Consider the following 12,492-nt stretch of genomic DNA (forward strand, 5'->3'; position numbering starts at 1 on the left):
CAGGAATGGTGATTATCTCTTTTTTCCCTGAAAATGATTTTTTTCAAAGTTCCTCCAGCCCAGACAGGTTAGCCTGAGGGCTACAAAACACATGGGAGGGTTTACATGCTGCCAACAGAACACATTGTTCCCATCCTTGTTTCAAGACACGCAAATAACACTTTCCAGCATTGAAAGCCATTATGAAACTAAAATTTTCCAATATTAATACAGTGGTGCCTCGCATAGCGAGGTTAATCCGTTCCGGATTAACCTTCGCTATAGCGAAACATCGCTGAACGGGACAGGGAAAGCCATTGGAACGCATTAAACATCAGCGAAGTTTCCTATGGCCGGCAGCCATTTTCGCGTCCTCGTTAAGCGAGGGGAGGGCGCGGAAACGCTGCGCGCGGCCATTTTGGGGCTTCCGGCGGCCATTTTGTCCGCCGAACAGCTGATCGTCGGGGCTTCGTTTTGCGAAGATCGGTAAGCGAAATGCGAGTTTCGCCTTATCTAAAAGTCGTTGAGCGATCGCATTAGCGATCCCAAAAATGGGAACGCTATGCGATTTCTTCGTTGTACGGTGCGCTCGTTAAGCGAGGCACCACTGTACTGTGTTTCTGTTTTAGTCATTCACACCACCAATTCTACCAATCTATGGAAATCTATAGCAAGGTCCTGCATAAGCACAGGTTCACAACAACAAAGAGGAAAGTGTGAACTAAGATAGAAATGCTGTACAATTTCACTTTCAGCATAACAGCTGTTAAAAATAGTCATAAGAGCCGAAATGGCTTCCAGCTGACTGTCTGATTTCAGAATGGCTCAGTGTTTTACCATACAATTAGAATATGACAGTTCTTCAACTATAGAAGTATATTACGTACTAAGTTTGTCTTGCCCTAAATCAACTACTAAACAAAGAATGCAGAAGTTGCCCTATCAGACCAAGTTCGTGTGACAGAAGTGAATGAAATGGGAAGAAAGCACCCATACACAAATTGCCGTTCATAATCTTGCTGTAATCCACCTGCCCTCTCATGGCACGGATTTTTTTTAGCTTCATCTCCTGGGTTTCCACTCGCTCTTTGAGTTTCTGAAGTTTTTCACTCTCAGACACAGACTGCTGCTGACGGCGTTCTTGTTGTTTGAGATAACGTAAACGCTGTTCCTATGAAAACAAGTACAACATGTAATCATGCTGTTCTATGTTTAGAAAATTCCCCAGTAAGATAGTCAACCTTTAAACTATGCAACAGTTTTCTTGTCTTCATTTAAACCTTCAAACAAATATAATTAACACTATCATGACATTAATTTTAAAAGAACCAGTTAGACTAAGTTCATCTGTCTAGATTACATCCTCCAAACAATACCAGACATTTCACTTCTGAATCTTAAGTCAAATCTCTCATGTACACATTTTAAAAAAAAAAGTCCAGCAGAAACATTCATTCCAACACATCTGTGACACTTCCTGGAACTTGTACTTCCTGCTCCTCAAACATGCTTCCTTCTACAGCAAATGGGTCCTAACCCTCCATTACACAATTTCCCAAAGGAAGCAATGGTCACCAGAGGACTACCAACAGCCAAAGATAAGGAGATCAGGAGTAAGATAAATGCCACTTCTCTAGAATGAACAAATACAGGAAATGCCTTCTTTTTTCCGTAGTATTTTTTTTCTACACAAAACAATATATATAACTTAAAAGCTATTCAATTCACTTCAGTACTAAGTGAATTCAGTATGATTTAATGAACAGAAAGAACATGCTTCTTCACCCAACACAGTTAAGTTGCCAGATTCAAAACATGAATAGCGACATCTGCAGATTCATACAACTTTAAAAAGGGATTAGACAAACTCATGGAAGATGGGGTTCTCAGCCGCTACTAGTGATGACAGATGCATATTTCCTCCAGGACCAGAGACAGTATGCCTTTGTGCATCCTTCCACATCAAAACACAAGCAGGAGGTGCTGTGATATGCATGTTCTGCTTATGGACTTCCCATATGTAATTGATTGTCTGTTACCTAAACAGAATGCTGGACATGATCAGCATTTGGATTAATCCAGCATAGTTCTTACGTTCATTTCTGTTCTCTAATGCAGTACAAAAATGTCATTTACACTAAACTTTGAGGCCTGGGTGGGAAGAGGGTCTTGACAAATACAAGCACAAGAGGAGCCTACATAGAATTAATAGAAAATTGTAAGTGTTTTCTACATTGCTGGGATTCAGAATCTTCTTTGAAGATACCACATGTTCATTTCTCTCTTTTCTCATGTTAAGAGAAGTACAGTTTACCTTGGCAACCAACATTTGTTGCTGATTTTCAATTTGCTGCTGTTGCCTGGCAGCCATATCCTGCAGTTCTGAAAGTGTGAGTTCAACCCGAGCATTCCCAACCTGCAGGAAAAAAGGAAGAATAACATGATATTGCCATTACACATTATGAACACTGATCCCACTACATTTTAGACACTACTGTAGTTATTAATAGCTGACTGTAAGAAAATTTGCAGAGCCATATAGTTTCTACTCCTTTTTAGATCTCTCTTTTTCTGTTACACATACACTCTTTCACAAGTTCCAAACTAGGAACTTGGATAAACCACACAGAGAGACTCAAGCATTCTTTATGAAAAAGGTGCTGCAACCTTCACTGAATGTTTTAATCTATACTGCCAGTATTTACGAAGTCTCTGGGTGCCAATTAACTGCCTATAATCGATTAATATGCTCCTAACAAAGGATAAACATGAAAATATTCTAGGTGGGTTAAATTTTTGTTTCGTACTAACAAGTATCAGTAAGTGAAAAATCTTTTGTTTTTTTAACTATAAAATGTAAATCTGAAGCATAATGTCAAAATACAAGAAGTGTTCATTTTGTTATAAAGAGAAGTGATGAAAAAAAGATGCACAATAATTGCACAGTTTGCACAACAGGAGTGGCTGTTCACATCCAGTGCATTATCAATTGCAAAACAGACACCCTACCAGAAGACACAAACTACATGCATGAGTATTGCTGCATGAATAATTTTTTCAAAAGGCCTAATATCTTAACCATTCATGGATTGCTGCCTTGTCATGGCGAAGGGGCTTGAGTAATTCAGAGAAGCTATGGGCTATGGTGCCGTGCAGGGACACCCAAGAAGGACAGGTCATAATGAAGAGTTCTGACTAAATGCAATCCTCGTAAAGCAGGAACTGGTAAGCCACTCCAGTATCTTTCCCAAGAAAGCTCCATGGACAGAAACAAAAGGCTAAAAGATATTGCGCTGGAGGATAAGTCCCTCAGGTCGGAAGGCGTCCAACATGCTACTGAGGAAGAGCAGAGGACAAGTAGAAGTAGCTCCAGAGCTAATGAAGTGATTGGGTCAAAACCGAACGGACACTCAGCTACGGACATGCGTGGGAGTGAAAGTCCGATGCTGCTGGAATGTAAGATCTATGAACCTTGATAAACTGGATGTGGTCAAACAGGAGATGGCAAGAATAAACATTGACCTCAGATATGCAGATGATAGCACTCTGATGGCAGAAAGTGAGGAGAAATTAAAGAACCACTTAAGAAGAGTGAAAGAGGAGAGCGCAAAAAATGGTCTGAAGCTCAACATCAAAAATACCTAACATCACACCCTGGCAAATAGAAGGGGAAGATATGGAGGCAGACAGAGTTTACCTTCCTGGGCTCCATGATCACTGCAGACGGTGATAGCAGCCACGAAATTAAAAGACTCCTGCTTCTTGGGAGGAAAGCAATGACAAACCTAGACAGCATCTTAAAAAACAAAGACATCACCTTGCCAACAAAGGTACGCATAGTCAAAGCTAGGGTTTTTCCAGCAGTGATGCATGGAAGTGAGAGCTGGACCGTAAAGAATGCTGACCGCAGAAGAATTGATGCTTTTGAATTGTGGTGCTGGAAGAGACTCTTGAGAGTCCCCTGGACTGCAAGGAGAACAAATCTATCCATTTTGAAGGAAATCAACCCTGAGTGTTCACTGGAAGCACAGATCCTGAAGCTGAGGCTCCAATACTTTAGCCATCCCATGAGAAGAGAAGACTCCCTGGAGAATACCCTGATGTTGGGAAAGTGTGAAGGCAAGAGAAGAAGGAGATGATAGAGGATGAGATGGTTGGACAGTGTCACTGAAGCTACCAACATGAATTTGATCCAACTTTAGGAGGCAGTGGAAGACAGGAGGGCCTGGCGTGCTCTGGTCCCTGGGGTCAATGAAGAGTCGGACACGACTAAACAACTAAACAACAACAAAACACGAGGACTCTGAACATCCAAAGTATGTGTGATCTGTCCAGCTTTGAAGATGGAGAAAGAAAAAATGCTGGAAGTACTAGAGGTTAATTTACGTGGAAATCCAACACCAACTTAGTTAGGAGGTTGTATCCAGCAAGATGGTGACTTTATCCCTGTCTAATTTAAAGGGTGGATCATATCTTAGACCACCAAGCTTACCTGCTCTCAAAGCCAAGGTTATGGCAACAAGAAACAGTCTTGTACAACAGGAGCTTAAGATCTGAGGTTGCCTAAGATTTGAAGGGTGGTCTTGTGACTTGTTTAAGGACCAATGGGAGTGACCACTGTGGCAAAGGGAATAGTGTGTCAGCCTAAAAGTTTTTCAAACCCTTTAGGAATTTTTAGGGTAGAATGTCAGAAAAACCGAGAGGCTGAGGAGTCCTGGAGTTGAGGTACTACTATAGAAGACAGATGTACTTTGAGGAATGAGATAGACATTGGTCTTTCAAAAGCCATAGGAAGGGTAGCACAGTATGAAGACTAGGTGGTAGGCTACTCCTTTAGACTTTGCAAAGTTCACAAATTTTCTCCACTTATATGCCTAATTTCATCTAGTGGAGGGTTTCTTGGCTTGGAGAATAATGCATTTTATCATTAGAGAATTCTCCATGCTGTAAGATTCAGTCTGGCGAGATCTGGGTGACAAACCAGATCTGAGTTATCAAGTCTGGAGTGTTTAGATTACTGGCCAAGTGACCGTCCTCTCTTGCTACGTGAACAGCCATTGGAAAAATGTGAGGCTGAATGAACCATTCCCATAGTTGAATGGCAAGGTATAGCAGAGTCATGGAATGTGTTCCATTTTGTTTGTTCACAGTACATCGTGGTGGTAGCATCTTTAGCCACTTGTACTACTTTCCCTTGATCATTGTTACAAGTGCTCTGTAGGATTTCATGATGGCTAACATCTCTAAATTTTTTTATATGAAGCCATTCTTGTTCTCAGACCAATAGGCATGAATCTGTTGATTTTGACAATGAACTCCCCAACCTTGCATTGGTTGTGATTTGAATTTTGAGGTGGGGACATCCGAAACATGAAATTGGAGATATTCATCAATGATAGTCTGCTAACTCTTGAGTGACAGTTTTTTCAAGCTGCTTTCCCTTTGAATGTTGAAGAATGCCAAATATGCCTGGAGAGATAATATTCATAAACAAGCACATAGTAGGCTGTTTAGGAAGAACAAGATCTTGTCCCACAGGAATCTGTGGTATGCTCCTGTTGCAGTCAGATGATTTGCTATTATTATTCCCAATGCAGTGGCTGAAACCTGTGTGGCCTTGGGCAAGCTGCACAGTCTCAAGATGCCCCCGAAGAAGGGAATGGTAAACCATTTCTGAGTGCTCTCTAACTAGAAAGCTCCCAGTTAGTTGGAGTTGTGTTGTGACAACTCCTTAATCTTGTTTTGGAGGCCTCCACAATGACTGAATTCAGCAGGAAGGTGACATCCTTATCTTGGATTTTGTAAATGTTCTTCATCCTTCTGGAAGTTGGCAGCAGAGAAGATTGTTTAACCCAGGACTCTTTTACCAGGTCAAGTATGGATGGTAAAATGCCAAGATGGACATGTGTGGCACGCTGCCATCATAGATAAGGTACATAGCTTCTGCAGCAGAGTAAGTATGGTGACATTTGTGATATTGATTATGGGGTGGATAAGACCTCTCCCAGATTGTGGAAGCTGCTGCTGATGAAAATCAGTGAAAGCATGGACGATCCCCCTCTCAGACAGATACTAATTGCCTATATTGTCTGGGTGAGGGCAAGGTAAATTTTAACTGTTTTCCCCCCAAAAGAAGGCTCTGAAACGATCCAGCAGGTGTTTTTTTCAGTGGCAGTTGAAAGGGAAATGACGATTTACCATAGGGTGGGTGGAGAACATGCAGTCCAGGAAGTCAATCTAATGGACTTTTTTAGGCTTTGGAAAGTTCTGAGGGAGTTTCACATAGGTGTAGAAAGAACCCATATGCGTGATTCACAGAGATCATGAAAAAGCAAACACTTTCTGCTGATTGTATCATCAATCATTCTTTGTTGTTTGTTGTTTAGTCGTGTCTGACTCTTTGTGACCCCATGGACCAGAGCATGCCAGACCCTCCTGTCTTCCACTGCCTCCTGGAGTTTGGTCAAAATAATTAATAATACTAACTGCTATCCCAGAAATTAGGATCTGTAGTCTTAATTATCACAGTTATTAATCACTCATGAGATAATTATAATATGCAAAAAGATTTTCAATTCTTCATGTAAATTTATTCATGAAACTTAAGTTCATTATGTTTTCTAGACATTATAAAGCAAACTCTGACATGTATAGTTTTTAATTACTTTATAAACAGTATTACATGCACACTTGACCTTAAATATTACTGTGTCACACCTGTTCATTATTAAAATCTCTGTGATTTAAGTAAAAAACACTTAATTCACCAATTTCTTCAGACACCATACAGCTCATTCTGTCTGTTTTCTATGCCAAGACTGAATGTAAACCATGTGAGCCATCTATTTAATACAATAATTACTTTTTATCAATTTAAGTTGCCAAATGTTTCTCATATTCAGGGTCTTTTTACATAACATTACAAAACAGTTTACATTGTTCTGAAAAGACAACACAATATTCAACAATCTCTACAGCAACTCCTATAAAGCTAACATTTGTGACACGGGCATCTACAAATTTATCCCCAACAAACCTGTAACAATGATCCCACTTTGTCTGACAATGAATCCCCACCCCACCCCGGCATCATTTGCAGGGCAGGGGGAAGACTGAGCAAGAAATTCTTAACTGGGCCAAAGCATTCTTAAGTAAAAGGGCCAAAGAGAGAGTAGCAAGGAGGAAATTTTGACTGGGGTCACCTCTACTTAAACCAGAAAAAGACTAAGCTCTATTTATCAAATGTTTGCAAAATCCCACACCAATAAAATGTCTTTTGAGTTGGCTGGATAGCTCAGTGACCAAGGCATCTGCCTGCAGAGCCAGAGGTTGGAAATTCGATTTTCTCACTGTGCATACCAGAAGAGCCAGCCTGTGTGAACTGTGTGTAAGCTGCACAGTTCCAAGATGCCCCCAGAAGGAGATGGTAAACTATTTCTGAGTGCTCTCTAACTAGAAAGCTCTAAAAAAGGGTCACCGTAAGCTAGAATTTACTTGGCGGCACACAATTATTAATTATTATTAGAATGTCTTTAATTATAACAAGGTTACAGGTGGAAGCAACTATTCACTGCTGGAACAGGATATATTTCTCTAATTCTTACCATACTTTGAAAAAGTGGGTATGGTTACACAGAAGGTGAGCCACAAGCATATATTGTCACTTTCTCCCTGATAGAATGAAGTGTATATATAGGAGCATGATCAGAAAAGCTTTGCATACCCATGGTTTCATCATTTATGTCTGATTGCTTTGAAAGGAAAATGTAGTAAATCTGCAAGTGTGTCATGTTACTGTATTTTGATGAATAATATATGTTAATATGAGTCTCTGCACATATCTGCCTCCAAGTTATCTATAAGTTTTCATTTATCACTAAGTTGTCAAAATGTGGTTTTTGGTCTGATGAGGCATTGCACATGGTGTCTTTTTTATGATGGCAGTTCTGCAGTTCAACTTTCAACTGGAGATGCTGAGCTGAGATCTAAACTTTTGACATACGTGTGGGCTGTACTGGTCAGTTTGTCTGAAAAATACACGAGTGATGGTTTGAATGGCTTTAAAAGATCAGTCTATTATTCTGTCAGCACTTCTGGTATTCCTGAAGCTGGATAGTCATTTTCATGAGGAGAACTGTCAAAATCTTAGTTGCTTTGGCATTACATTTTGTTTTTTTGACTGCTCAGAGAGTACAACTCAGTCCTTGTTTACTTATTTTAAGAAGTCTTTGAGTCCAAAAGAGGATGCTAGATCATCATGCAGATTGTCTCAGGTCTTTTTGTTAATATATATATATATATATATATTTAGGCAGTTGATGGCAAAACTGACATATTTGAAAGTATGATTTAGGTAGCCATTATAATTAACATAATCATTCCCCACCTGTTCCTTCTTTCAGATTATTGAACATTAATAGCTTAACAAATAACATATTTCTTGAAAAGAGTGGGCTGGATTCAGTATTTAAGCTTAGTGGACATCTTTTGAAACTGAAAGCATTGAATTAAGGAAAAGAAATGCTTCTGTTGGGAACCACTAGTGGCAATTTTTGTCTATTCAAGCCTCTCCACTCTGTCCTGAGGTTCCCAAAGGCTTCTAGAGAGCATAAGGGAGCCCCAGGGAACCTCAGAACCTAAAATAGGTGGAGGGGAATATGTATGTGTAGCGAACAGCCCTGCCCTCTCCTGTCCATCATAGCAGAACTGTCAAGAAGAAGCCAATAAGAGGATGGAAGGCGGAGCCAAAGGGGAAGGGGGCTGGATATAAAGGCTAGTGTATGGTGTCTGAGAGAGATTCTGGGAGAGAGAAATTGTGTGAAATTTAAAAGTGAACTAAGAGTGAGTTAGAGATCTGTAAGAGTCTAGAATGGAACAGAGAGTTAAAATAGTTTAGAAGTCGTAACTAATGTGATTCAAATAAAAGTGATTAGCAGCCTGTGATTTGTCTCTTGAATACTAATCATATATTAATTTCCCTGATCTAATACATGACTTAAGTTTTAAAAACACACCTGTGTCCACGATTAAATGGTATTACAGTAATAATACCTGGTGGCAGCAAAGAAGGAAGAAGAGCGAGAACCTCGTGAAGGCCTGGGGGGATAGGGGCTTCAGAGGAGATCACCACAGTAGGTTTACATTATTTTAGACCAAAATTTACCTGTACCAGCTGATGATGTCATCAGCTTCTGCCAGCACACATTCACAGCACAGTTAGGGCAGGCACATTGAATCACTGGAGATTTGGGACATAGTTTTGCTTTTATTATCTTAGATCTGCTGGTAGGGACTCTGTTGAAGACAACCCAAGTTGTGCTTAGTTCATTAAATGTGTGTATAGTTGTTAGAAGCAACTGTATAAGTGCTTCTAAAATTAAAATCGCTCTCATATTTCTCTTCCTCTCACATTTGAAGACTTTTCTTGACTGTTTTAAAAAGGACTGAATTTGTGATATTTCTAGTTCTGGAAGAATTTGGATTGCTAGGATGATTTAATGCAGGGGTGTCCAACCTTTCACCTTCCCTGGGCCACATTAGAAGATGAAAATTTGGTTTGGGCCGCACATAAATTTGGTTTGGGCTGCAGGGGGGGCAGCCCTAGCAATCCTCCACAGCCCCGCTCCAAGCGCGCTTACCAGCAGTTGTGATCTCAGACACCAGAGGCTTCCAGCTTCGACTCTGGTGGGTCCACTTATTGACGGAGATGGTGCAATGCAGTCACGCAGCCCCCCCTCCCTTCCCCTCCTGCTCCTTCCTTCCTTCCCTCTCTCCCTCCTACTGTTGTGACGTACCCCGGCCGCATTCCGGCCGCAAGCACTGGCAGTGTAACTTGAAACTTTGGAATTTCTTTAAAAATAAAAAATTGCACTGGGCCACATTACGACCAGATAGGCGGGATATAAATAAAATAAAATAAAATAAAATAAAATAAAATAAAATAAAATAAAATAAAATAAATAAATAAATAAATAAATAAATAAATAAATAAATAAATAAATAAATAAATAAATAAATAAATAAATGTCTATTAGTTCAACTTGATAATGAAGTATCTTATAATTTTTATAAGCAGAAGCCTGGCTAACTGCCAATTCTTCAGATTCTCCACACCTTCAATTCAAGCAAACTGCATCAAAGTTTTTTGTGGCATCCACCTAACAATTGCAGAAATTTTGCATTACTACTGTAGAAAGCTCTTTTCCACTGGTGGTGACATCAATGAATAGATCTTTGCTAAAGTCATGATTCATCAGTGTAACGTTAATTGGGATATGAACCAATCTGCCCCAAAGCCAAGATTCCTGCACTTACACCAACTGATTCCAATGGTTTCTAATGGCACAGGGAAACAGTAAATTCAAATGGTATTATCAATGTGCAGATTAAACGGATTTCCACTGCTACAAAAGAGCTCCAACAAGCTAAAACATGCAAATATTCTCTACACAAAATTCTACAAATCTTGTTAGGATGAGTTTGAATCCTTCATATTTACTGCTGACTCCCATATATCCCTTGCTCTACCATTCAAACAATGAAACTCAATCTGCAGGGTGGAAGGAAGCAGACTGGTTTCCTGTAAGACTTCTTTCCACAGAAAATGCCTTTGACCAGTCACTAGATTAAAGACACGATACCAAACTCCCTCAGCTGCCGGCTACATCCATCAAATAATTTACTTCATCAATATGAAACCTACAAAAGAACAGGCTAACAGATCTCTCACCAAATTTGATCAGCTAGTCAATGAATAAACTCCCAGATGAGAGACTTAGTCTCTTCAATCTACAAAATCCTGTTAAATTTGGAAAATTTCTCCATTAAAAACTTTAGAAAAAATATATGAGCACAAGATCTGGGATGCCTGATTTCACATGAACTATGAGTTCCAGCCTGATCTCATAAAGTGTGTCAATCAATATCAGCAGTAATAAGAGAACTGACTACTAGACTTTTGCACTGCTGGTGCCTTGCTGGCATACATAAGAGAGATACAGTACGTGTTGGAGAGTGTACAGTAAAATTATAGTTTTTTCACTTCTTTTGGGACTGTTGAACAATGGCCAAATCCAGTTTGTGAACAAACTAGTATCTGCTTTTCCAGGCAAACGTTCCTGTGCTCTATTAAGGAAAAATCAGCAATATAAGTATTTAACAAAATAACAAATCACGATGTTCCATATTAGTATAGCTGAAAATCACATATGAAACCAACACAACTATCATACAACTTTCATTATATACTCCAGGAAAGCTGATTTAAGAATCAATATCATTTTCCTAGCATCTTCAAAACATTGACACCTGAATTACTAATATGCTACAAAATACTTAATAATATATCGTTTCTATAAAAAAATGATTGCCAAGGAACCCTCTTTCCAAAAGAGATCAAAATAGCAAACTATGTCAACGCCCATTAGTTATACAATACTTTCTACAAAATAATTTACTTTGCAAACAACTCTTTACCATCAGCTTTTTCACAAAGCTAATTGGCATTGAGGAAAGTAATAGCTAACCTGAATCTTAACTTGAGGCTGCTTCCTTCTCATCCACATTGCAAAGTCTTGGTTGAGAGAATACAGCAAGATTCTTCTTTAGCCTCAGCCAGAACTGTGATTTTCAGAGATCAGAACCAATGAAGTTAGGCTTCCAAAATAGGGCAGCCCAGCCTTCAAATATCAGAGAACGTGGTAATAAAAGCACCCTCCTGCAGGCAGTTCTTTCTTGACAAGTCTAGTTGATCATCAGGTTCAGACTTTTAATCTCATAATAATTCATATAAAGTTTAAGAGGAAAATGACTTAAAATTCAGGGAGGTTAGCTAATCCAAACAGAACTCTCTTATGAAAGCTTGTAATGAACAAGACTAAATGTCCTTAAATATTGTAAATATCTCAGAGCTTTGGTAAACAACTTAGCACTACCCATTGTAGTAATTAGCAGTTCCTCTAATGACATCACCCACCTTTCACAATAAACCTAAGCCTATCAGATGAAAGGCATAGAACAACCTCCTCCTTTCTGCAAAAATACATACACCCACAGATTCCACAAATTCGCTCTGGGCTTAACATTCTTATGACTTAAATATTTATTTATACAAATCTGATGGCATTTTGCTCCACAGCTAAACACCTAAAAACAGCACTAGCTCAAACTGGTTTTGACATCACTCTCTAAAAGAAAAAAAAATGGTATAAACTCCTTGTACTTTTTAGATCTTACTAACTTTCCTGAGCAAAGTATATCACATCTGCACAAAATGTAGTACTGCCTTTTAAAATGTTTTATCATCTGCACAGTGAGAAAGAATTTAATAGATCTACATAGATGAAAAAAATGCTGCAGAAAAATACTTAAAATAAAAATGCTATTGCCCAGGCCAATTATCTTTGTGCCCTTGCTTTACAGTCTCTAATACAGAGGGTATAGGCATTAAGCTGGGTGAAAGGATTAGCTGTTGCAGCCAATGGCAGATTGCCACTGAATTTACTGCATGTTTTG

At 39.2% G+C, this 12,492-nt stretch overlaps 1 protein-coding gene across 12 annotated transcripts in view; it reads right to left on the bottom strand.

Annotated features, from left to right (window-relative positions):
- Positions 1–12,492, bottom strand: part of PPP1R13B (protein phosphatase 1 regulatory subunit 13B) — an 82,524-nt gene that overhangs the window by 17,624 nt on the left and 52,408 nt on the right. For all 12 annotated transcript variants that reach the window (XM_072986714.2, XM_078383818.1, XM_078383817.1 and 9 more), the window contains 2 exons: positions 2,294–2,395; positions 976–1,150 (listed from right to left, as the gene is read on the bottom strand). In XM_072986714.2, coding sequence (XP_072842815.2) covers positions 976–1,150; positions 2,294–2,395 — 277 coding nt within the window. The remainder of the gene's footprint in view (positions 1–975; positions 1,151–2,293; positions 2,396–12,492) is intronic.

Source organism: Pogona vitticeps, chromosome 1, assembly GCF_051106095.1.
Source record: "Pogona vitticeps strain Pit_001003342236 chromosome 1, PviZW2.1, whole genome shotgun sequence".
Taxonomy (NCBI): Eukaryota; Metazoa; Chordata; class Lepidosauria; order Squamata; family Agamidae; genus Pogona; species Pogona vitticeps.